The sequence below is a fragment of the Neopelma chrysocephalum genome, unplaced genomic scaffold (assembly GCF_003984885.1).
Source record: "Neopelma chrysocephalum unplaced genomic scaffold, ASM398488v2 Primary Assembly neopelma1_97, whole genome shotgun sequence".
NCBI classification, from domain to species: Eukaryota; Metazoa; Chordata; class Aves; order Passeriformes; family Pipridae; genus Neopelma; species Neopelma chrysocephalum.
In genome coordinates, this window is record NW_020897760.1 from 4,193,232 (window position 1) to 4,220,668 (window position 27,437).

At 42.3% G+C, this 27,437-nt stretch overlaps 1 protein-coding gene across 1 annotated transcript; it reads left to right on the forward strand.

Moving 5' to 3' along the window:
- The first annotated feature begins 11,430 nt into the window (after positions 1-11,430).
- LMO4 (LIM domain only 4) lies at positions 11,431-26,918 on the forward strand. The gene is made up of 5 exons (XM_027694360.1): positions 11,431-12,151; positions 14,350-14,588; positions 21,462-21,558; positions 21,911-22,066; positions 26,172-26,918. Exons 2-5 carry the CDS (start codon positions 14,353-14,355, stop codon positions 26,178-26,180), a joined length of 498 nt encoding a protein of 165 aa, XP_027550161.1. The 5' UTR covers positions 11,431-12,151; positions 14,350-14,352; the 3' UTR covers positions 26,181-26,918.
- The last annotated feature ends 519 nt before the right edge of the window (positions 26,919-27,437 follow it).

Consider the following 27,437-nt stretch of genomic DNA (forward strand, 5'->3'; position numbering starts at 1 on the left):
TAGTGAAGAAAGAGCGACTGTATGCCTTAAACCATGTGTTCTTACTGGTTTGAAACAGGCCCAATTTTTTCTACTAAGCACCAGTGTGCTTGGGTGTGGATTTTAATACTCAGTTACACATACAAAATTAAGCACATAAGTCCTGTTCCTTTTCTTCTCCCTGATAGCACTGCTTTAGACATGTCAGAACATTCTCTTAAATTTTCCTGCTTTCTTCTTAACACAATCTTGATCACTAGGACACTTAACTGTCTCCTAAATATTTATGGGCTTCAAAGTCACTGAAATGCTCTGTGGTTCTCTTACTGTTATTATTTTATTGCCAGAAGATTGAAGCAATGAGAGGTGAAGCATCTTGGTAAGTTATGGATTTTCCTTTTTCTTTGTCCAATCCTCCTGTTGCTTTCTGATGTTTCTTCCTCTTTGTCTTCTTTCCAACATTTCTGCCTCACTTACTAGTCCTGTTCTCACTGTCTCCTATCTATCTTTCAAACATCTTTCTCCACTTATTCCTCTCTAACAATTGCACTGAAGAGAGCCTGTGATAGAGAGAAATTATTTTTACTTTGGCAGCAGCTTTTTACTTTTATCTTTTCCCTAAATGTCTGGGATGGGTCCAGGCAGCTCTCCCCACTTTCATCATCTCTCTTCACATCCCTCGTGACCCTGAACTCTAGTCAGAAATCTGATGTCTGCCATGAGAGTGCCTCCCATGATCCAAAGCCACAATCAGACTAAGGTGTTGTAACACCGTGTGTTGCTTTACCTACTTACCACACTTGCTCTGCTGCTTTCTAGGAACTGGACATCTGTGCCAGGTTTTTCTCATGAAATAATGACAGTGCTGTCACCTTCTGCACGTCTCTCCTCCTTGCTCCTGTGCCTCTCTTCCTCTCCCAAGCTTTTGCGGTTCAATCTCCCGGCTGGTGCAATTTAGCCAAGACTTGTATTCAGCCTCTGCCTGAGGCAATTTGATCTTGAATCTCTTGTGCCCTGAATTAGCACCTTACCCAAGACATTATCTACTCTTCTGTAAGGAGGGTGACCTGAGTCCTTTCTTCAAGTGGGAAAGCTTGAGCTTGACTTGTCAGCCTTGTAGTGGAGGCACTCACCTGGAACAGGGAAAGCACGTCTGCCAGGGCCTGCCCCAGTCAATACTTAACACAAAGTATGGAAGTGTTCCCTGAAAGAGGGTAACAAACCCCGGGCTTCTTGCTTTCAGCAATGCTTTGAGAGCAAGCACACAGGGCAATCCTTTTAGTATTTAATTATTCCATACAAACTGGAACAACTTCAACAGGATGGACTGGAGAGATACCCTGCTTGACAAGATCCTTTTAGAACTGTGCTGGTCTCTCTTGACTGCTGTGGGTCAGCTCGCTCAATACCCCAGAGCAGCAATGGCAGCTGCCTCAGTACCACTGACTTGATATGAGACTAGGTAGTGAGGACATGTGTGGAGACTGGGTGGGAGGGAAGGGGTGGAAAAGGTGTTCCTGAAGTGTATTCTGTTATCCATGGCAATGGGCTTGTAGTCATAGCTGAAACAAGCACCTGCCACTGCTGCCTCAGTTATCATTCTGGAAAGCAGTGGCAGCAAATATGTGGTGGAGGGAAAAGAAGTCTTAAAAGACAGGGCAGCAGGCTGGGGCACTATAACGGAAATTGCTTTTCAAGGTGGAAATGCAACAAAAATAGACTAAGAAATCTTAAAAGACAAAGTCAATGCCAAAGCAGAGGAAGCCAGAATGACTTCCAGAGCTCAGCTATAGGCAGTTGTCCCCCAACATAAGCCAGACACTGTCAGTGTGTGGGAGACATACAGGAATTTTTTCTCCTACAAAAATGTTAGGGACGTTATATGTTTTACCGTAATGGAAAACTCAAGCTCTAGTGCTCAGTTCCAAAGGAGAACACTAACCATTGGAAGCAATGTGGTACAGGGGGCTGTGTGTGTGTGTCTGCTCATCTTTCTCCTAGGGATTCTATAGCTTCCTTCATTCTTCCCTTCTCTCATATTACAGAAAGAAGGTAATTTTTCCTGGCCATTTACTAAAGCTCATTAAAGACCGAAGAGAACAAACAATGCTATTCCTTAGAGACTACCATTCAAAGTCATCCTACAATTCTCTGTTCTAATACTTGAGACAAATTAATTATTCCTTAGTGAAAAGTGTATAATTCCTATTCTTCATTTTTGGGGTGGGGAGTGGGGAATAATAATAGGAAGTTTATATCTGAGTCAAAAGCTGTCTGTGCTGAAGGGAAATGAGAAAAAATGTGTGTTCCAAGAAGAGTAAAAGCAATTATTCTAATAATAATTCTAGGGATATTAATGTCTTTTTAAAGTAGATTGCTTTCAAATAAACACCAAAGTTGAAGGCATAGGAAAGGCTGGTTTATTTATTAATCATTCGAAAAGTGCATTTTTCTAAATGAACAAGTGTATGAGCAACTTCGCTGGCACATATTAAATTTAGTTAAACGGCAACTTGTAAATGTCTAAAAACTTCTGTAACCAGAGACTAATTTGTTTAATGTGTTGAAAATGTTATGTGGATGTGAGGAGCTACATATTAAACTTCAAAGCAAAAGGCTCCAGAGATTACACCATCTTAAAGACTGCATATTGGAAAGGCCTTTATACATTAAACAGAAAGGATTTTTAATTCTCTTCTATTTTGAATACTTGTCAATTTGTGTGACTCATGCTTAAGATTGTAAACTGTCATTTAAGGTGTGATGTCCAAGTTGAGGCCTGGACCACGATTTGCAAGGGGCTGGCTTTTCTCTTTCATCTCTATTAATTAATCCTGTCTCAGTTTGCCCAGCGTACACTTCTGTTGACATCACCTTTTCCATATACTTTAAAGAGTCCCCAGAGAGATCTACTGCAGAACAAAAACTGGACAGAGAATACATTTGGAAACCATTTTATTTCTCAATTACCAACCAAAACGTATGGAAAAGATTTACACTCTATCTGATTTACACAATAATTATACTTTGAAAGCTTAGAAATAAATGGCTTGATCCCTGAAATCATTAGTTACTATACCAAATGTAATTGGTGTAAACTAATGAGTTTACTGGATGGCTGACCCTTAATTACTGATTATAGTTAAACTCTAGCCAATCAAAAATTCGTTTACTTATAAAAGTACAGTATAGTATTAACAAGCATTACATTTCCAAGCAAGCAGCTTTATGATTAGCTGTAGCACACAACTCAAGCCTGTTCAGGGCTATCAAAAGCAGCTTTTTAATAATAGTGCACTAAGCAACCATCACTCTCTTACCTCAGCGTCTATCAGACAAACAGAAGAAAAACCACATAATTAATCATCTCATGCAATAGAAATAAGGCATCTGGGCCAGATCCAGGCGGGGTATACACAGCTGCCTTAGTCAAGAGAGCTGCAAGACGCTGGGGATTTGCTTTAAGATAGGATAACTGCCATGGGGAATTCTGGCCCTCTGGAGGGGGCAATCTGTGGTATGGAAGTGAAATATTGATTATGTGCAGCCCTGTGTGATGTGGAGAAACCTACTGAAAAAATAGGTTTAATAATTCCTTGAACTGAGGAGGATTCCTTGGGCAGGTTCAATATGTGGTGATAGGACATTTGGTTACTGTACTGGCAATCCCAAAAATTTGAAAGTCATGACTCCTCACTATTTATTAGATCAAATGGAGAATCATTTTTTAAATAAAATACTAAATGGGAACAAATTATCTTTATTTGTCTCTGGTTGATCTTTAAGAATTAATGTTTTACCTAACCAGGAAGACTCAAAATTTCTATTAAAAAGGTTTAAAGCCAATTTGTATTTAGACCATTTCCAGAATTGGGACTTTAAACAGATACACCAAATATTTTCATAAAATCACAGGACTTTACAATATTTACAGTCACATCCTTAAAGATACTTGGGTAAGAGACTCTGGTGTTTTAAAGATGCAAAAATTCTCCATCTTCTAGATTGTTCCTGTGAATCCTAAACTTCAGATAGGAGATTGATACCAGAAGGCACAAGCATTAGAAGATGAGGTCTGAGGTCTGATACACAGCTGCTGCTGTGGAGATTTAGTTGGAAGAATATGTATTTGCTGGAGTGTGCTCTTCAGATGACCCAACAGACCTCATGGCTGCCAGGATTCATTCTGTTGGGATTACAGGTCTCTCCCATTTCTGCTTTTCTCTGATGTTCTTTCTCTCTGGGGCTCGCCTTTCATAAGGAGCTACACTCAGCAGAGGACTAACCTTATCTGATGGCTCTTTGGAACAAGTGCTGTAACACTTGCCCATTTATTAGTATAAAAATTTTCTTAAAACTCAGAAAATGAAGAATGAATTAGTTCTCAGAATGTCTGCACATGGGTTGAAGTGAAATTTATGCATTTACTGAACTCCTGTTTGAGAGATGTGTCTGGGGTCAAGAAAAGGTTAAAGTTGTTTACTGCCTTCAAGCTCTGGTCTTAGAAGTTAATTCAGAGCTGTGGTGTGAACGGCTACAGAGAATAAGTCCTTGGAGAAGTGAATTGCTGGTATGATGTCAAGGTCCATGGGCCTTAACAATAAAATTAGTTTGTTTCTTAAGGAAATCCTAGCAGAGACTTTATAGTTATATAAAGTCATTACACTGTTTTACAACATAGCTTTAAAGATGCTTTGGAATGATCAGTTTGTGGGAAGGGATCATGTTTTTGATTATTTGTGGAATATCCTCAAGCTGTCATAGCTACAGCACTGCCACTTGGAATAGCTGCTCCACAGTTCAAAAGAAAAGACAAAGGACCTTTTGAAGCCTAAGTCAGGCAAATAGGGCATATCTGTCCAGAGAAAGCTTGTTGAATGGAATGGATCCCATGTACTTCCTGACAATTTACTCCAGTTTTGTAGGAGCTGGATATTTGGAGTAATCAAGGTGTTTTACTACAATTCTACAAGAGCACACAGAGAGCCTATGAAGTTCTACAGGCTCTGCTTTTCCCAGTTCTCTGTTGGAGGATTTAGGGGTCATAGAAAAGGAAGAAGGCATACTTTCCAAAACGTCAAGATTCTGTGAAAGCAAAGACAGAGGAAACACTAAACGAGACAAAAAGTTTCCTCTCCACCCTCTGCACAGCACTGCTGGTAAGAATAACACTGCATTTCTGCTGTGCTAACGCTGAGGCAACACCCTCCTCCAATGCAGAAGGGAGACAAGGAACCACTGATTCGGGAGGAGGGGAACATGCTACGGACAGGTTCACTCTCCCCAGCCTGCTGTCCCTGTGGCACAGAAGGAAGTGGGGCTTCTGGAACAGATTGGTAGCGCAAGCACTGTAGGGACCCACTTCCCTCCTTTTCTGTGAACTCTGCCTAACTGTTTCTGTGAAAGAAAGCATCAAGCCCCATCTTGTTCATGGAAATACAACATATTTTAAAGCCATAGTTAATGGATAAACTGTTTTCTGATTGGATGAGCCACACAATAAATCTCTTCTCGAGCCAAGTGCAATGCAGCTTATTCAGTTACAGTGAAATAAGCCACTGTCACTTTGCTGCACTTGCATACATCAGGCAAAACGCTTCCATCTTCATCAGCCTTGTAGTGAAATAGAAATAAAACAATTGTAACAGAATGGTGTCACTGGATCTGTGGCACCTGCTTTAAAAATAAATCTCTTAGCTTTGTCTTCACTATTACTTTCAATAAATGTCCTAGCATTGCCACAGCATTTATCTAGCAGCGGGAAACCATTATACTATGACAACAATCTATTCCATTAACATTAGCTCTTAATTGTAAGACTGTTTATAAGACAGCAAAAGCTACTGAATCATAGTAGAATGATAAAAAGAGTTATGGTCATGGAGTACAGGAGTCGCTCCAGTTTTGAAAAACAACTTAAGAAGAGAGCTATATTTTTGTATGAAAAATAATGTAATATTCTTACGCAATACAATGTTTTCAAATAATGGATTACATCCTCCAGTAACTATTAAAGAGTTAATGTTAAAAACTGTTACTAAGAAACTCTTTGATAAACTGTAGAGCTAAAAAACTGAATAGAAAGCTTAGAATCTCTCCTTCTTGCTTCCAGCAAGGCTGCATCGAGTCAAACAGAGAAATCATCATAACATTTGTCTGGCGGAGAGAGCAGAAGGAATGTTGCAGAATTGAGATATGAAGAATCTCACTGCAGAATAGAAGGAGAACTGTCATTCTGATTGTTTGTCATTATTGTTTCATGTCCAGTTAAGTGAACTTAAAGTGACAGTTGTGTCATAACTACTGGCATCTATGTAAATTTCAAATCAAATATGATAGAGGCATTTCTGCCAGATGCAAGTCACCAGGCTGCTCTTCCTCTTTATTTTTGTAACCCTCCATTTTCTTATACTGTGCTGGTAGCTCTTAAATTCAAAAGACAACTTAAGGAGATCTCTGTTATGTGTGTTTCAGTTCTCAGTCCATACCTTGCTTTCTCTCAGTTTTTTGAAACAATGGCCAATGTCAAATTTCCATCAGAAAGAGTCACTATAAACATCTAGACGTATTAGCTAAAACTGTGCCTTCCCATTGATGATGTATCATAGAGCAAAACCCCCCGAAATTCTAGGTTGTGAACATCCCCTCAAGGCCTACAGAGAAAACAGCTCGAGCAAATGTTCCTCCACTGGTTTACTATAGCCCAAGCCAGGTATCACAAGGGTCTTCTCTGTGGATAGGTATAAAATAGGTGGAAAACATTGGTCGTGGACTTTTCTGTGAATTACATCGTTCAGAGGTTATGGGAACTTCACAAGGATATCAGATGTACTCCTCCATAGCGATGAGTTACAGGTAAATAACTCATTTCCTGGATGCACTCATACAGATAGTCTAATGACACAGGATTTGCAACTGGACACACATCTTTGAAAATAATTTCAATGCAATTATAAATGTATTTTGTGTGGACAACATTGTCAAAAATATTAAACATGCTGTTTATTCGCTCAGGCATAATACTAATTTCTTCTGCATATTTAAGGTTATTTGGCTAATTAATTAAATAATGCAGGCTTGAGCTAAGTTTTCATTTTTCATTGTAACATATTGCATAAATGATGGTGTTATAAATATGTACCTCTGCATTAGGTAAGAACATTTCGGTCAGTTGATTGAGGCAGATTTTTATTTTTTCAATTCCTTTCCAGTTGATCTTTTTTGGATGGTAAATTTAAACTAGCTCCATAGCTACTTTTATCTACAATTTGGGCCTTCAAACAACCAAATTGTGCTGTCCCACTCTCTAATCTGACCATTTGTTAAAGTGATTAGTGAATAGAGGCAACATATTAATGACAGTTCTATAAAAGTATCTGTGAATAAACATTTTTTACCTTAAAGGGTAAGTTCTATATGAGTTTATATTTGTAAGTCAAAGGGTTTTTTCCTTGTTAAAGATGGATACATATGAATCATAAAAATATTCATATTTGTGACAAAATATCACTCTATAGATATGTCATCACAAAAATCAATTGTCAGTACATGTTTAAGAGTATCAAATAAATTTTAACTTATTTGCTTTAAAAATGTTTTGTCTTATTAGATTGTGGAATGTAAAACCCTCTTTCAAAATTGATATAGCATTTCCAATTTTAAGATTTTTTTTATGTAGTGAACTTATTATCACATATGCATATTCCTAGGGGCCTCTAGAGATTCTCAATTTGAAACAAAAATGACATAGAATTACAAACTCTGATGTCTTTGATTTAGTTGCAGAACTCACTTTCAGGACTTTCTGCTACCTACTGATGTCTTGTGGTCATATATTTATTCTCCCAACAGGAATGTGAACAGGACAAATTAGTGAATGTAATTTTAGCCATATGAGGTCATTACAAATATAGGCTTAGCTTTTCCAAAAGTGGACTTTATTGTTAATATAAATATATATAATTACTGACATTATATTATTTGGGGTCTGTCCTCAGTTATGGACACAGTGATGATAAAAGGGTCTTGCAAGCCCTTACCTAAGCAAATTGTGCTTACCTCCCATGGTTCTGTGTTACTGTACATAAAGTTACTCATGTATTTATAAGCAAGTCAAATCTATACACAGATTTCTAAAAGTAACTTATCTTACTCTTTTGGGCAACCAGTACTGTCTACTGCTTAGAAAAGAATGCTCTAAGCCATCCAGGATTCTTCCCAGCTTCTGAGAGGACATGATTCTGCTGTATCATTAGATATCCAACTTAAATACTTAATCCAGTCACATTTTTAAATTGTTTGAGGCCTAAACCAGAAGATTCTATTTTGAGTAAAAGTATGCATTACTTTAAAGTAAGAAATGACTATTGATTTTTCATCACTGCTTCTGGAGAGACTGGGGTCAGAGAGTTTGTTTTAAAAGTTTGTTTGTTCAAAAGGTGTAGCTTGCAAGACACGTGGATTAGCACAGCACCACATGGAAGATCTCAAAGCAGCAGCCTCAACATTTCTCTCTAATGAGAAAAGGAAAAGAGTCCCATAGGTATGAAGTATGCGGAGAGAGAACCTAGAGGTCCCAAAGGAATGCAGCATTTAGGGAGAGAACCAAGACTCCTTTCATGAACAGAGAGATAACCCTGATGAATTCTGGACTACCTGCTATCTTAGGGGCATGTCTAGGTTTAAGAATGATTTGGATCACAGGCTGTAACATTTTCCAGACATTCAGATTGCAACTACTAAGCCAGCAATTTTATGCTTTCTTTTCCCTGACTCCAACAGTACCGTGATATAAGCAGCCAGATTTTCTTCTGCATTGTGTTTTTTATCCATTCAGCCAAAATTAAGTCTTCTAGGGTAACGTATGCCAAGTGAATTTAAATCTTGTGGACTCAAATCGACCTAAAGTTGATGGATACATTCATGCCTACTGCTGAAATCTACCAATTACACAGAACTATGTTAACTTACCATAGAAACATCTCATCTAATAGCACAGATGATGTTGAACTAACTAATTACATTATGGCACATAGACAATGAAAAACATAACGAAGATGACAGCACAGCAACAGCAGATGCTGCACAAAAGAAAAATTAGAAAAATACTGCTCTGCAAAATGCTCTCAGTTAAGGTTTCCTCTGTTAAAATTAATCACAAAAATTAGTGATGATCAAATTTCATAAAAAGATATGAACATTGTAATGCTATTTGGAAGACATCATTAAGCCATTTAAAACTCTGCTGCTTGAGAAGGTAATTCCCATTTTTTGTATCACTATCAGTTTTAAGACTAGTAAACATTTTAGTGCCTATGGCAGAGTTTCTTGGTAGAGTATCTTTTCCAATAAGCAGAGGTCCTAATGGCTCTCCCAGAGTCTGAATTTGGTAGCTTCCAGCCATTACAGGCTTAGATAATTAGACAACTTAGATTTTATTTTAGCTTGGCATTTGCTCTATTCTTGTGCTCTTAGCTGTCAGAGAGCTAAAATATCAGTGATTGTTGATTATCTGTAGTATGCCTTGTTACTTTATATATTTTAAATTGTACCAGATCCTACATAAAAAATCTAAAACTGCTGAGTATGTTTAAATGTAATATGTATATGGAGATTACATCCAGATGATATATTTCATAGGCCTATGCTAAAAAAATACATTATTTTTAACCACAACACCGTTCCTCTCCCTGCTTTCCTTCTGGAAGCTTTCCATGAGCTCCCAGTCCACTTTATGCAGACTCTGAACATACTCCAGTCTACAGAGAAAGACAGAAACAGACTTTTCTCCAGCGTTTAAATCGTTCCTGTGGTGTCATTCAGATTTCAATATTTTATTTCCTATATATTTAGAAGCAAAAAATATCTACACTATCCTACGTTTTCCCAAATACATTTTTCCGAGATAGACAGTTTTCCTTTCCGTTTCATATGGTTTCTGGGCTCACGGCTCGGTGCCCGGGCAGGCCGGGGCTGCAGGGATGCGGGAGGCCCACAGGTGGCGATGTGGTTAAGGCACACCTGGGCTGCGACTCCCGGGCCGGGCGTACCCGGGCTGTCAGCGGGCGAGCTGCATTCCTATGCCGGGACACTTCCTCGTTAGGAAGTGCTCCCGGGAAGAGTTCCGCGTACCTGTGCGGGGCACCGCGTCTGCATCAGCCGCCAGCAGGAGCAGGTTTAAAACACTTTGTTGCCTCGGACATCGGATGGACGGACGGGGCTCGTAGTTCAGTCCCGCTGCCATCACCACGGATTTGCCTGACACGGTAGCGAACGTGCCCGCGGGCGGTGCCGCCCAGCCCAGCCCAGCCCTTCTCTCCCCGCGGGGCAGCGCGGGCTGTGCCGCACGTCGAGCGCGGCCCGGGCGCTGCTGCCGTCCGGCCAGCGCTGCATTGGCTGCTGCTGACGTCAGCGCTCTGGAATCGAGAAACTCCTGTTATGAAGTTTTTCTGTCCTTTCACAGATCCCGGGAATGTGCAACCGATCGGGGTCCGCCGCCCCGGGCGGAGCGCGGCCGCGTGCGCGGGGTGACAGGGGCGCGTGTGTTCCCTGAGCCGGGCAGCGCCGGCCGCGGGGGCACAGCACCCGCACTCGGGGACACTTTGTTATTCCGGGGGTCTGCTCCAGCGATTCGGTGCTGTGCTTATCCCGTGTGCTGCGGTTAGGCCTCATAGACGTGCGTTTAATGCGTGATGTTTTTTCACAGTTTTAAGCGTTCCCACTGAACATTACTTGTTCCGATTTGCCGACAGCCCCGGGCTTCTCCCCGGGCTGTTGACTTCCCTGCTGATGAGCCGTGCTGCCAATTGCGGCTGCTTAACCCTCCGAAACCTCCACAGAGGTGGCCCCAGCGGGCCGTGCCCGCCTGGGTCCCGCAGCGCAGCTCCCTCGGCTCCAGCGGGGAAACGTGTGACAGCCGGCGGCTCGACACGGCCCCTCTGCCCGCGGGACGAGCCGGGCACGGCCCCTGCGGCCTCTCCCCGCCCCGGCGCGGGACGCCAGGACGGGGTGCGGGCACCGGGGCCGGCCGTGGGCAGCGGGGGGCGCCACGAAGGCGGCGAGAAGCGGCTGCCACGGCCGCGCCTCCCCTCGGCGCCTCCCCCCGGCCCGGCGGGGGAAGCGCCCAGCGCCCGGGAAGGGCTCCGAGGGCCGCCGCGGCCCGGGCGGAGCGGGCCTGCCCTCGGGGGCAGCCGGGACGGCCCCTCGCCGCCAAGTTTCTCAACTGGTGGCCGGGGAGGGAGCGGGGCGGGGCGGACGGCGCCCTCGCGGCCACGCGCCTTCGCTCAGCGCCCGGGCGGCGCGGCCAGAGCTGCCCACCTGACTCCCTCCTTCCTCTCCATTCCCCTCCTCCTCCTCCTCGCCCCCTCCCTTCCTCTCCTCTTTTTTTTTTTTTTTTTCCTCCCCTTTCACTCATTCCTTTGTCTTCCCGGGGATTGGCAGGTTTTATTATTCCGCCTGAACAAGCCGGGGGCGGATTGGCTGCGGCGGGCTGACGGGGGCGCCGAGCCGGAGTGTAGTTGGGATTCTGCTCTGTCAGTAACACATGTGTGAGGGCAGCGGGCACACGCGCACCGTGCGGGCACACACGCACTCACACGGGCACACTCGCACCCGCACCCTCACGCTCAGACGGGCAGAGGGGCCGCCCCTCGCCCTCCGCCAGCGCCGCCGCCGCCGGATCCCGGCAGCAGCTCCGCGCCCAGCCCCGCTCAAACTCGCCGGCTCCCGCCCGCTCCGCTGAGGCGCCCCGGCGGGCCGCGGCCGGCCCGCTCCGCGCCGCGGGAGGCTCGGGAGCCGCCGCAGCCCAGAGAGGGGGCGGAGGTGGGAGGGCGGGGGGGAAGAGGCACAAAGTGAAGCCACATTGCCAAACTTGCCCGGCGATTGCAGCAGCGAGCGGCGGCGGCGCCCTGCGTGTGCGGCTCAGCGGCGGGGACCGAGCTCTGCAGCTCCCCTCCCGGGAAGCGGGAGCGGGAGGAAGGACCCGGGCAGACGCCTCTCATAGCAATATCTATATTTTTCCAGCCTGGGCTGCCCCTTGCCGGGCGGGGGGCTCCCTCCAGCGCTCCCGGCAGCCGGCGAGAGGGCGAGCGCTGTGCTTATTTCTTTGCAAGGAGACCTCTTCAGGCACCCCGAGCGGCGCTCCCCGGCCTTTTGCAATATAGAGGGGAAGCAGGTAAGAAGTGCCGGTCGCTCCCCCGTGTTTCCCAGCGTTCGTGTGCGCGGTGCCCGCCGGGCGGAGGGGCGCGGAGCGGGGCGCCCCGGGCATTGTCGCGGCCCCGCGTACAAAGCCTGGCGACGGCCGCTGCTGTAGCGCCTTTCCTTACCCCCCTTCCCAGCTACCGCCGGGAAAGGGCTCTGCCTGCCTCGTCTGTGAATGGAGGGGACGGGGAGGTGGGGGGGGTTGGGCTCTGGGACACCCGCTTCCCCCGTAGTAAACACTGTTCTGAAACAGTGGCAGAAAAGATCAAAGTGAGCTCTCTATTTCTCTCCTCTCCGGTTCCCTTCCTGCCCCCCACACGGTCTTTTGTTTCAATCCAGGAGAAATTCGGTGAATCACCTAATTAAAACCAAGACATGAATTAAGCATCCATTTTTGTACTACAAATTGCCAGCTCTCCGCTTGTCCCTCCCTTGGTCTCCATTAAAAAAGCACCAGAGACGCTGTTAAAAGGAGGGGGTTATTTTGCCTCTAGGTTCCAGCTCTGCTTTCTATTTCACTGACTTCTATCCCAGGACCTAAATTGCTTGGCTGTGTAATTACTAGAGTAAGCCTATTTAAGTTAAAAGCTTTCCCCCCCTCAACTCTAAATGAAACTTGATGAGGGCCCGTCCTTAGTTATCAAGGGAGTCACTTTCTGGTCAGTCCTCTTGATTCATCTTTTTAGATTTAATCAGCATTAAGGTATTGCTTGTCCTTAAGAGCTTTAGCTTAATGGGGTTACTGGATGGTTTTCTCAGTGTAACGTTTCCCATTTTATATTTATACATATTTGCCTTCGACAAAGACGGGCTAAGGTGGTGGCATGGAGCGTTTTTCTTTCTTTTAAGATATCCGAAGTGATTTAAAGCGTAGGGAAACGGTTTAAAGACTTGGAGCAGGAAATGCAGATTCATTTAGGCTGTAGCTGGAAACTGTAACAAAAGGCAATTCCTTGAACAAATGCATCAGAAATCAATTTACATAAAGGTATACGATGCGTTCGGATAAATGCAATGCTAATGGCTTTTAGAGTGGTTTTCTTTCCAAAGTCTCGGGGTTTTTGTTACAGCTTAATTGGTGCAGTTCTCCTGGTTTATTGTGCGGTCACTGGACATACCTCCAGGTACTCTTTCTGAGGAAATGTGTGTTTAAATCGGCCTCAGTTCTCCTCCTGCAGCCGAGTTGGGCCAGTGGCAGGAAAAGTTCATCCTCGCTGCTCTGGACGTATCAGTCTGAAGGTCCTTAGCAGATAGCCAGATGCCTCGGCATGAGCACATACGGCTTACAAAGGACAAAGACAAAACATGCTGCTTAATTGGCAGTAAATAACTTGATCTTTTTATAGTATAAGTGACTAGAGGAACACCGGGAGTTTATTGGACTCTGGATTGAAGGCAACAAATTAATCGGTTTAGAGTAAGCTTTATGAATTGATTCCTATATTATCTCTCGGTTGTCCTGCTTGCATAAAGCATTTATTAGAAAGTGAAAAATGCCCTTAGTAGCAGTTTCGGGGGCGGCCAGAGTAACCGCAGCCGGAGTGGTGCACTTCATTACTCTGCTGCTTTCTTAGGGTCGGTAATTTTTTTTTTTTTTTGAGTAACAAAGCTTTAGCATTTAAACTGCTGATCAAGGGCAGATTAGCGAGACAAAAGTTGAGTATGTTTGTATAGGAAGTTAACAGGCGTCCTAAAGTTCAGTGATCTATTATTCTGGCCAGTCTCCTCAGTCAGCAGTGTTTTCTCTGGGTGGTTTTAGGTCTCCAAAATAAAACTACAAAAAAATAAAATCTCGAGGTCTGGAGGGCCGGTCCCAAGCCCCTCGTTACCGCCCTGAGCCTGCGGAGGCTCTGCTAGACTGAAAAACCAGTTTCACAACTTTTTTCTTTCTCCCCCCACTCTTCACACACTTTTTTTTTTTTTTTTCATAAGCAAAACAAACCCTGGGACTGTTCCTGACTTGTGAGCTGCAGCTGCACAAGCCCGGAGCGGGGGGGCGGCGGGGCGCGCTCGCTCTGCCCCCCGATCCCCGCCAGCTGCGGGGCCGCGCCCCTGCCCCGCGCCCCGGGCCGGGGCTGCCCCCGCAGGGCCCGGCAGCGGCGCCGGCCCCGCCGCTCCGGCCGGTCCCGTCCGTGCCGGCGCTGACCCGCCCCCGCCCCTCTCTCCGCGCAGGCCATGGTGAACCCCGGCGGCAGCGCGCAGCCGCCCCCGGTCACGGCGGGCTCCCTCTCCTGGAAGAGGTGCGCCGGCTGCGGGGGGAAGATCGCCGACCGCTTCCTGCTCTACGCCATGGACAGCTACTGGCACAGCCGCTGCCTCAAGTGCTCCTGCTGCCAGGCCCAGCTGGGGGACATCGGCACCTCCTGCTACACCAAGAGCGGGATGATCCTCTGCAGAAACGACTACATCAGGTGAGGTGACTGCCGGGCTGTCGAGGACCACTTTCCCCCTTTCTCCCTGCCTTTTTCTTCATCTTTCCATTTTCCCCCCCTTTATTTCTCGCCGTGGGTGTCCGCCGGGTAGAGGGGTGGGCTGGCTCAGGATCGCTCCTTCATTAGGAACGAGGAGACGTGCGGGTGCGGATGTTAGCGCCTAGCCCAGGGCGTAGTTGCGACTGCCAAGTGGAGGGAAGAGTTGAGGGGGGGGGGAGGCGGAACGACGACTGTAACTTTAAAGTGGTTTGTCAGCACAAAACAAGTCCTAACTAAAAATAAACAGCAATCAGAGAGGCTAAATTAATCTGCTTTGTTGTAGTGTTGAAGGAGAAGTGTGCATATCTGAACGGTAAATGTTAAAATCGTAGAGCTTAAATAAGGCTGTGGCAGAGGTGCTAAATAATGAAATGCCTGCCTTTAGTATCTGATTAATTATGATATTTACATAAGCACCTTTAAACTCCTTTGAGTGGAAACAGAATGACTCATTCTCTGTTCTCCTTGTGAAAGAGCTGATTAACCGTCAGTTGGAGGGCCACCGATTCTGCTTATAGCAAAAACCGGTGGTATGATGTTTGTCTTCGCATTGTTACAGAGAAGCTTTGAACCGGCATTTCTCTTAACTTTCAGTATAGAAAATGCAGGAGATAGGAGAGGAGGTATATGCTTGTGCCCTTTATTTCTTATCTCTTTCTCTTTTGAAGCTGTTTGCTTTAAATGCCACAGATTTGGGTAGGGGGAACTAAGCCTCACTAATCTCACATCTGTTGGGGTACAGTAAGATTATGCAGAGTATCTCTTCCAACAAGTTTCCAATATAATTAATAGAAAGAATTCATGAGGTCAGGTGCCCGTACGATCTTTTCAGGTGAACTCAAGCTACTTAAACTCATTAATTTAAAAGGAGGCATTTTGAAGGATTACACATTTAATTTGAGTAAATGGTTTGATAGACTGATGCACATGAATGCTTCAAGGAGGTGTTCTGTTTCAACATTCAGTAATTAAAAAAACCAACAGAAAAGCCCCATACCTTCCCGGCATCACAGAAATGCTTAGTTAAAACAAATTGCATTCTGTTTAAATGCTTCTGGCTTCTCGTTTACAGTAAATGTCAAGAGTTAACCCAGGATTTCCCTTCTCCCTGATGGCCAGAAAGTTACACTTTTTTTTCCTTTCTGAAAAAAACCCTACCAAAACCAGGCATCAAATGTTGCAAGTTTGCTTATGTTGTAAAACTTGAGTTCTGTTTGAGAAGATATGGACTGTACTGAATGTCCATATGCACAGAGATCTCCTTAGTCTAAGAGGACAGAGTTAAGACTTGGTTACTCTGATAGTGCAGCCTCTGACCTGGTACATGGCTGTGGCTTTGGGAAGTTAGGTAGATAAAACATGTCCCTTGATATCTCTGAGGAATCGAAGCCTAAGCTTCATTAGCTTTGGGGGTATTTTTAGAGAGAAATGCTAAAGAATCAGCACATGATGGGGGGTTAATGGTGCTTTTTGGTCATCATCCTGAGCAACAAGCCTAAGCCTGGCAGAATTGTAATTAAATAGAGCAGAACAGTGTTAGGGAAAGAGTCTTGTTTGAAGTGGAAAAATTGACACTACTGTTAAGATGCACTGAATAGTACAGATTCATCACTCGACCAGCACCATCAAACAAACCCTCATGTCTGATTGCTACTAATTAAAAAGAGAAGATGCGTCCACTGTATCCCAGAGGCAAGTTCAGGCAAGCTTATCGCAGTCCTCTGGTCTTGTGTTGCCAAAAATTAATACTCGTTTATTTTAATGTAGGCGATTATGAATAGGATGCTTTATCAGATGAGGGGTTTGAATTGATCTCCTTGTCCTATCACCTGACTTCTCTTTAGATCTGTGTAATTTGACTTGCAAAAATAACTCTGACAGATGCTTGGTGAAACTTGAACTGGACACTGTACACTCAAGGTGGGGTAGGATGGTCTGGTCCTGCCAAGGCTGAGTTAACTTGGTGCTTTCCCGCTGGAAACGGACTTTGCAGGCTTCTTCCTGGGTCATGCTGGCATGAGTGAGGCCCTCAACCTTTTCTTGTTTGAAATGGCTGCGTTCAGGTGTGAAGGCACTGCCACCCATCTGACAGCGAGTCTCTCTGTTTTCCTTCTGCCATCCTTTCCCCTCTTAGTTTTCCGTAGGGCTTTAGCAGTGGCACATTCTTGCCCAGGCAAGAGCCACGGGCACAGTTCTCAATTGGAGATGTGGGGCATGCTAGACACAGTTGACAAAATGAGAAAGAAGATTGATTGGTCCAGCAGGCGCCAGGTGAAAGGGACTTGACTCCTTCGGGCCAAGACCATGGGGCCATTTATTAATGAGCTTTTTAACCGTCTGAAGCTGTATGTGGGTTTTTTTGTTGTTGTTTAAACAACACAACACTCCCCTTTCCCTCCCTCTCTGCTCCTCCTTCCCCCTCCCCCCCCCCCCCCGCCAGCTCCCAAAACCCGAACACAAATTGGCCGTACAGCTACAGCAGCAGCTTTCATTGAAGGCCAAGGTTCCTGGGAAAAGAGAGGGAGGTGAAAACCCCGGTCCGTTCCCCTCCCTCCTCACGGCAAGCAGCGCGCTCAGGGAGGGGAGCGGAGCGCGCAGCCCTCCCAACCTTAAGATGCCAGATAAAGCAGCAGCGTGGCAGCGAATCCGCACAATTAAAAGCTTTAATTAGTGTCTCCTCCATTTTCTCTTAGTTCTGATAGGTTTTATCTAATGAGATCTGGTCTCTGGCTTAGATCTGCTCGGAATGACGTGTCCGAAATGAATGAGAGCCGCGTCGCAAACAAAACATTTAATTAACAAAATTGGCCTCTAAGAGAGAGCAGGGAGTGGTGGGGAAGGGGGAGAGGGGGAGGCTGCCCGGGCGCCTCTTAAAGGGGCAGCGCCCGGCGCCCCTCCCCGGGCGGCCGCTCCGCGCAGCGCGGCGGGGGCGCAGCCCCGGGGCGGGGGCGGCCGGGCCCGGCCGAGCCGCACCGAGGGCCGCGCAGGGGAGGGGAGGGGGCCGCCAGGCAGCCAGTTCATTTCCCTGGTAATCAGCGGCAAGCTGCTATATTCAGGGAATGCTGTCCCTTTAATTGAACAGGCTAGGTAATTAAATGGCACTTTTCCAATAGGACGTGCTAGGTAAATCTAATAGTTGGTTATTTAATATCACTTTGAAGTCTGCCCACTCAAGCACAATGACAGCACAGGAGCATGTGAACTATTAGCTAGGAAAAAAAAAAAAACAGGATCTCAAAAATTAATTAAATCGCATGCAATTTAGGGGGAACGTTTATCTTGATTTGTCATAACAGAATTAATTCAAGGCCTCCAATTCACTTGGGGGCAGATCTGTTACTCTGAATTAACCAAGCGTAATTTGGCTGGTTTTTTTTTTCCTCCTTTTTTTTTCCTTCCCCTTCTCTAATGCAGCACTTGCCATTATGCACAGCCCCCCTTTTAAGTATCAATAGCTTCTGGTGCTTTTAAGGTGCTTGGTCTCTAGTTATTCTGAAGTACCTTTAATGGACTTGGCTTCAGGCGTAATTTCTGTGTTGCCTTTCTTTGTTACATTTAATATAGCTGGTGCAGAATTTAGATTAAATGTAGGGAATGTACAGAAACACCGATTGCTTCTGGATCAGTAGGTCTGGATGTGCATTTCTCTTTGCTAGGGCTTGGATATATGTTTATGGGCACAAATGTGCACCATGTCGTGCAAGAATCAGAGTGCTTAAATCTGTCTCCACGATTTTGGAAAGCACTGGAACCTTATTTTGCTAGTACAAGTTGCAAGAGATGTGTTTCTGCTGATGCTGAATTTTGAGCAGCAAGACGGGAAACTGGGCCGAAAAGGTTTCTCGCTGCCTTCATTCCCACTCTTGCACAGAAAGTTCTGAAAAAAACCCACCCAAAAAATCCCCACCAACTAAAAAAATGAGGAGCATTTCTGTGTTTGGGGGTGTGGGGAATGCTGTGTTGGAAGCACACAGTAGTTAATTTAAGGTGGCTCAGTAAAATGCTGCCAAGTGTAGAAGAGCTGCCTTGTCCGTACAGGGAACCTCTTGATGTTTGTGATTGATTGCATTGCCCAAATGTTGAAATATTAATGACCTTCTTGGACTGAGGACCCAAAGAGGAAACTGAAACCAATTCTGTCATCACAATTAAAGAGTCCCCTGGCTTTAATTAGCCTGACCTGGGGTATCTCTACCCATTGCTGCAGTTAAAGAGAAAAGAGCCCATTAAAGTCCAGTCTGAGACCAATAGCTACTTAATTGAGCACCTAAAGCCTCAAGCCTTTTAAATCAAATACTGTCCTGGACAGTCCCCCTGGTTAGATAATTAGCTCTCCAGCCTCCCAGAAACCATGTGAAACAACTTTTTCAGTAAAGAATAGTTACTATGGAAGACTTCCTTTACTGGTAAGGAGGAATAACAGTTTTTTTAAAGATAAAACCTTTTTCCTGTTAATGGTATTACAGAATAAAACCATTCATAACAGTAGAGAAGGAAAAATAAGCTTAATTTTCCTGGTAAATAATACAAAGAAGTGAAAAGGTGTTCTGAATTTGTAAGTAATTTTTAGGACTTTTAGCAGAATATTCAACTGAAGTGGCTTCCCAAACCAGAATTGTTCTGGAAACATGCCTGGGGAAAACCTAGGATGTGTGGAAAGCCTCTGGATTAGTTTGACTCTGTTTATTAGAATTCACAGACATTCAACCACTTCTAGTTCAGAGAGAATAGTATAACAATGAATGCTTAATGAAGACAAGTAGTGCAATGAGATCAGCATTCCGAAAGCTGTGCTTGCAGTTGGGTGGTGCAGTTGTACAGGGGGGTTGTGAGAGACTGCTCACCAGGCTCAGATTCTCCTGGACAACTTACATTGTCTGTCCATCTTTGCCTTTCTTCCTCTCTCTAACCAGCAGTGCCCTTGGTGCCACCCCCTTACCCTAGATTTTTGTATCTTTGCTCTAGAAATGTAAGAGTGCCTTGCTGCCTCCTCTCGAAGCCCTTCCAGTGCACCTTTTCTAGTGCTAACTTGGTTATGAGTAACAATGAAGGAAGAAAAATGCATATTGCAAAGCTTTGGAAGTAACCTTGATACATCATGTAACTACTCGGAACTGGTCCCATTTTGGAAGATGCCCTAATAATGGACCTTTAGTTTCCAGACAGTTCAGTCCCTTTGGCGGGAGGTCCTGACAATGTATTAGTTCAGCTTTCCCTTTGTAACCACTGTGATTCTGCAAGAACGTGTCAATGTGTCGTGGATCTCAGACTAATTAGTTTTGAAATGGAGTTTTGATTGAACTCTTCAAATCGATTCTGCTGCAAAATTTGTTTCTCAGCTTCCTATTAAAAGCCATCTTAAGGGGCAGTTTTACTACTCTCTCTGTCGTTCAGTCGATACATTTAATAACAACTTACAGGCTATTTTCAATAAAGTGGCGACAGCAAATTAGTAGTTTGAACATGACAAGCCTCCTCTGTAAGCTCAGATTCTGAAAATTCAAAGCAATTATTTTTATACAGAGGCACACTGCAATCATTCAGATTACGGGTATTCTGTTGTAATGTGTGTCCTAGGTTGACACAAACAGAATTTTATGACTTTATTTGGACAGGAAGGAGATGCAAATATTAATATTTATTATGACACCAATACACTAATTTGTAAATCCTATTACTATGTTTTCCATCGTGCAGAAAAGTGGGTCTGTGACCCTGCCAGCTAGTTCAGTTTCCTTTTTTACTGTGAAATGAATTGTGGTAGTCTTTATAAATATTTGTGTCTATTAGAGACTCGCGCAAAAGCAAATAAAGGTTTTTCTAATTCTAGCTAACACAGCCCGTGAAAGTAGAACTCAATAATCATTATTGTATTATATTTTGAATCGATGCGTTGTGCCTTTAAATAGATTTGAAGAATTATGTATATATTTTTCTTCACCACTCTTCTGCCTATTCCCCCTTCCCCCCACTGCGTGTGCCCCCCCCAATGGCAGATGTTGTGGTCTCATTTGATTGCATAGGAAAACTGCAGTGATACAGCAAACACCCAGAGAGATATGATGACAAATGGGTCCAGATCCCGGTAAATTACTTTCTGCTCAAATCGAAATTTCATTCAGTTTGTTGCTAGCAGAGATGAAGTAATCTAAATTGTGGACTCAGGAGCAGATAGAGGGAAGTTGGAGCAAGCATTTCATTATCAAGAGAGAGAGAAGGTTAGGATGAAAGAGATGAGCAGAGGCAAATCTAAAGTGTTGACACCATGATTGAAAAGGTTAACCCATACACATTATATATCAACCTGGATAGCAGAGAGTTTCTAATGGAAACTCTGCACTGATGGAGGTTTACTGGAGTTTCAATACACTGAGCATGATGTCTTCTTAGATATACAATCAAATCCTCTTAACCCTTTTGATGACTCATATCTCAAGATATGATTAAAGTACAAAAGAGTTCTTCATATAATTTCAAGGACACAATGCATTTAAACTCCAGTCATGAATTGTATCTTTTTTTTTTATGATGAACCCAGTAATCTGATAAAATGTGTGTAGTACAGAATTGTTTGTGTTTCTAGAGGTGTAAGTCAATATTTCTGATTAAATCCTGTGTAACCACATCCAAGGTAGGGTGAAGCTACCAGTTGTTACACAAAAATATACTTTTTCATATTATGACACGTAAGCAAGTTGGAAGATGGGGGTCAGAAGTCTAAAATAGTTGTGTAATAAACCATGGCAGTGATGTGCAAAAATGCTGAGAGTCTTCTGTGTATTAAATTATTCACGATCATCACCTCTGTTTCAGGTTATTTGGAAACAGTGGTGCTTGCAGTGCCTGTGGACAGTCCATTCCTGCTAGTGAGCTGGTCATGAGGGCACAGGGCAACGTCTATCATCTTAAGGTGAGGGGTTTTGCTGTATATTTTTTTTAGTAGCTGATTAGTACTGCTGTGCTTCTTTAGTGTAAAATCTGCATCTGCTTATGAATGAAATGCAAAACAATAACTAGAAATATGAGCATCTATTATAAAACTTTCCTTAGTGTGTAGCTTTGTTCCCTCATAATCGGTAAAACTATACGTGAGTTATGTACTGCATAGTCCCAACAGGTAAGACCAATGCCATATTTGGAGAACTAGAAACCAAGCAGCTCCATATCTCAACTGTACTTGCAGTCTCTGAAGTGTAATTTTCAAACCTGCAGCATACTTAATTTGTGCTGTAGTTTCACTTGCTGTCTCTTTCCTTTTTCAGTGTTTTACATGCTCTACCTGCCGGAATCGCCTGGTCCCCGGAGATCGGTTTCACTACATCAATGGCAGTTTATTTTGTGAACATGATAGACCTACAGCTCTCATCAATGGCCATTTGAATTCACTTCAGAGTAATCCACTACTGCCAGACCAGAAGGTGAATACTCCACAATTACTAATAAGCTTTCTTAGAGCTAAATGAAGATCAATTTCTTTTCATTCTAATAGTGGACATTCCCCACCCCTGCAAGGAGACCTTTAAGTAGCTGAACTTGCCTTAAGTTATTTAGGCACAGGGCATGGGGAGAAAATACTAACCTTTTAAATATGGTATATAGGGTGAGTCAATTTATTTTGGTTTGTGCACACGCATCTGTACAGCTGTTGAACTCCTTATGTACAAAGCGAAATGGAGAGCATACATTAATACAAACTCCTAAGAAAGAGAAGTATTTTATTTTATAATCTTGAAATTAAGGGCTACAAGAGAGCCGTTTCTGAGGGAGGAAAATTAGATCCTTTAATATGGAAATAAATATCTTGTAAAGAGAAGGTTCCTGGACTAAACCAATGTATTTTACCTAATTACTAAGATTTTAGTTGAGGAAGCATGCTGGGATACTCTTTCAGAAGTATTTTCTTGTCTGGTTTGTATGTCATAACTCAGATTTAAAAATCAAAATGCTATTTTCTTATCGCTCCATAACACTAATAGCTCAACTAGAGATTGTATATCTCTGTGGTTGATAGCTCTTGGTTTCTAGCTAAATGAGTAAATAATGACTGTACAAATCATATAGCGAAGAAGAAGAAAAAAATTTCTGATCAACAGTTGTCTTGTAACTCTGAAACTAGATAGTTTTAGATCTATTTTAATCTCCTTAATAAGTCCTAAAGCTATGCAAGTGAGTGCATTTTGATAACTGCTGTGCCTAATTTGTAACAATTACTGTCAACCTTGAGTTAAGAGACTGTTCATTCCACCCTGGTCCAGAAAAGAGTGGATGTATGACTCTTGCACATAATTTTATTCACATCATATTTCATACTGATTATGTATTGATGACATTGATTCATTTACTCTTTACAGCGCCACTTGCATGGATATTAAATCTTATTGACCACAGATGAATTTTAATTTCAGATTGGTGATAGATTTTTCCATCAGCTCTGATAGTATATTTGACTTTTTCATCATTAACCCAGGCAATCACACAGCACTGAGTTATTGCAATGAAACAAAAAGTGCACACTTCAGTTGGTAATTCTTTATAGATTTACAATAGGAACTTCATTAATGTCTGTAAGGATCACAAAAAATAACATTTATCTGCAAGTAGGAATTTAGAAGATTAAAAAAAATCTGGGACAAATGCTAGGCTGATCTATTCTTTAGTATACAGTATATTTTGTATGTTTTTAGTCAGCGGAAGAATATGTCTGAGAAAACAGAAACTTCTTTAAGTTACATGATTTTTTTTTTTTATGTTGCTACATTTCAATATCTGTGTTTGCTTTTTTTTCCTGTGCATAAATTTACTGATTAATTTTAAGTATTCTTTCAAATCTTATACAGTGAATGTAATTACATCAAAATAAAACGTGGACCTTTTTTGTTTACTTAATTTGTCAATCGAGGTGATGAGAGAGTTGAGGACAAAAATGCTATATAGTTAGGCAGAACAAAGATAATTAAGACTGGAGGAGAATGTGCAGCCTCATCTCAAGGAAGTACAAATACAGTTAAAGATTCATAGATTTATACTGTTGTGAATTTTAATGAAACAAATCTGTAATATAGACTAGCTAGCAGTGATTCTGTAAAATGAATATTTATAGGTATCCCATTTCAAAATATAGGTAAAACCATTCATCTTTATACACTGCAGTAAAAGGTTTGCCATTCTGAGAGTGGTTTATCCACTTGTCTTCTACGAATGTAAAGTTTAATGTAACTTCAAATAGGTGTCTAAATTGTCATTTAGTTTTATCAGTTTCTTACTATGCCTTAGCAAAACATAAAAATGATTTAGTTGCAATAAAAGCAGTAGACATGATGAGCAATATAGAATATGGAAAAGAGAAGTGAAACTGGATTGGGCTTGCAGAGCTCCTGACTGTAGGCACCTGGTAGAAACTAAATGCAGAGAAAATAGTGAGAACAGGTTTTTATTAGTTCCTGTCACTGCCTGTTAACGGCGTTGCTGCAGTCACTGCTGAGGCAGATGAGCAGGTATTAGGGAGAAGATTGAGGGGAGAGATTATTGTTTGAGGGTTTTTTTCTTTATAATACAATCTCTCTAGAAATTGGTCGAAGTTCTCCTTCTGGCTTTCATAGGGAATTGCAGAGCACCCAAGCCCCAGAAAACTGAAATATAGCTAAGGAGACAAGTTGACACAATTCATGGATTTGTCAGGTTTCTAGAACTTTGGAAGCTACAGGGGCAGGTGCCAGGAGAGTTGTGCTTTCTATTTTGCTTTTTTAACAGTCTAAAGGTTATAACATCAGAGATGTTTTCCAGAAAGCTGCATGTTTTAGGGCTGCTGATTAAAAATGTTCTTCCACTGTAACAGAATTGGCTGTAACAGATACTTTTTATTAAGCATTAAAGATCAATTCAGTCTCCGGGTTATTTTACCACTACAGATTATAGACATAGCAGAATATCCACAGGTTTTTTATTTAACCAAAGAAATCTCCCAGCATTAAAACATATTTTCATTGTGCATGTGAAGGTGACAGTTACGAAGTTACTGTTGTCTTAATACAATTTACAGGTGACTGGTGCAGGCAGAAAGGGTTCCGTGGCTTAACTTGGTTTAAAACCTTGCTCTTCTTTTTAAGGAGGCAAATGCCCTGATGTTGGCCATTCCCACCTTTTGCCTCCCTGAGGCAATTCACACGTTATATTATAACTTCCCATTACTTGCCGTGTAGCTTGGAAAAAACCCTGTTTTCTCTAAACTTGGTACTGCTTGCCTGCAGGGTGAAAACTTGGTTTGTGATGTCCTGTGTGCTGTTTCATTTGAAGGGGGCTGTATTGTCAAGAATTCTCTGTGCTTTTTTTGGTACTCATAGTATTCCTCTAGTATTTCGTGTTTGCAACAGCATTACCACCTACTAAAAGTGTAAATTTTCCACCAGTTGGCAGTGTTCATAACAAATGCTTGCCTTCAGCTTCTGTACTTTTAAATAAAGTATGAGTTATATTACGTCTCTTTGAGAAGATCTTAAAAATCTCCTAGTTTACATATCACTCAACAATTCCCTTGTAGTTACATAATTGGTGTTGTCTGTGTCCATAGTAGAAGATATTTGATGCTCATTTATTAAATATGCTTGCTGGCTGCTCCCTAATCTTTGTTCTGGACAGACAAATTACCTTTCTCACACTGAGCTTCAGCTCTGGGGAATTAAACCTCCAAGCCTCTACTACTTTAATTAGCTTGAAAGTGGGGGGTTGCAGTTACTAATAGACCTCAGGCTTTTAGTAACTTAGAGAAAGGCTGAAAAAAGAACTTCCTGGGAAGCGCAAAATGTCATTTAAAAGCCATAAAAATCTAATATATATTATTTCATTTTGGTAATTGCAAACAGATTGTATTTGAAGACTATGGATGATCATTTCTATTTTACCCATGAAAGTTTAGATTTTTATTGAGTTAGACACTTTTAATTATCACAATTCATTAACACCAGTGTGAAAGCACATGTTTGACTTCATATATTAAAATGTTTATGTAACATTAACTAACGCACCAGATGAGGAATTTAAATGGGGGGGAAATCTTGAAATATCTATATTTAGCTCTTGTGCAATGCAGCATATTAGCCGAAGTTGCCTTGGGAGGATATTGGCTGTACTTTGTATTTGCTTTACACACTATTTCTTCCAATTATAAGATCATATTACTTGCTTCTTCAAAGGCATTGCATAATGGTTCTTCCCTTTTAAAGGGGGCCCAGAAAAACCACCTTATTCACTGTACGATTTGTTACCAGAAAGTACACCTTCTTGTTGTAGACTCTTTTTTTCCCGTCTGCTTTTTTTAGTAGTGAAACTGTGGAAAATGTTTGCTTTTTGCTATTTGAAGTTGAAACATTAGCAGTGTGAATGGATAGTGTAGAAAGCCTTAATCAAGTCACAGTTGGAAAGTAGTCTAATAAAAAAGAGATTAGTGAATAAGGAAAAGACAAAAGCAGTCATGTTGTAGTTTCCTATCTCAAATTTAGCTAAGATACCCATTTTTATTTCTTACAGGTCTGCTAAAAGGTCAGAGTAATGCAGAATGCGTGCCTTCATCTCAAATTTTGTTCATCACAGATGGATCCCATGTCTCCAAGTAGACAAGTCACCTTTGTAGCTAGCATCAATGCCAGCTCCATACCATTGCACCTTCTTTATTCTTGATTGCCCTTCCCACATTTATTGGTGTATTAAAATGACTGAATATGAACATTAAGGACTCCATGAACCTGGGCTAATGGGAGACTGTAGAGAAAATGAAAAAAGATCCACCGGAGGACATCTTTGGGGGGGGTGGGTGGGGAAGATGACTAATGAAGCTAATTAAAAGAAGCATTGAAATCTGCTTTCTACCCTCATTAACAATTAGCAGGGCACTGGCCAGTTTGTACCCTGTGTTTTACCTTAACAACATTCTATTTGCTCTTTGTATATTTAAGTGTTGTAAGGAAATGTGTTTCAATCAAACTGAACATGAGATAAAGATGTGGCTTTTGTGATATTCTATCACAAACACTTTTATTGTATCTCTGTAAAATACAATGTATGTATGCATGTAAGTGTTTTTGTCCTAATGTTGCTACTTCCCATGGCAAAAAAAAAAGAAAAAAAAGAAAAAAAAAAGTCAGGCTCATAGCAGCTACTGTGTAGAAATTTTCACCTACTTCTAATTTGCTGAATGAAGAAAAATCTTTTATTTGTGATATTTTCAGAGACATTTGCTCTAGTATGGTGTATTTAAATAATAAAAAGTAAAACAAACAAAACTGAATTGAGTATGGGTTTTAGAAGCTTTGCTTTTTTTTTTTTTTTAAATTACATTCAAAACATTATTCCGCAACTCTGTCTTACACAGTTGTTACCTTAATTGTCAATTACCTTTAAAAGTAGCTTTTTGGTTTGGATTTTTTTTTTCTTATGCCAGTAAAGAATACGTTAAACTACTTGACCGTGTTACCTTTGGCAAGGATACAGAGCACAGCACTAATTCAAATTTATTTTTCATGGAGATTCTTAATTCTGGTACAGCAAGTATGTTGTAATTCACATTGCAGTGAATTCAGTACACATATGGGTACTGTGGTATCTTTCTATTCAGTTCCTTCCTTCCAAATCACCTGTGTTAAGGGTGTGCATTTGTCTCTGAGCATGCAACCATGAGAGGGTATGTATGTACCATAAGAGGTCAAAAAATAAAAACCAGAGAAATGTTTGTACCTCATGCTGAGGACTAGAATTGAGTATTCATAAAAAGGAATACAATAGCTATTCTGATCTGAA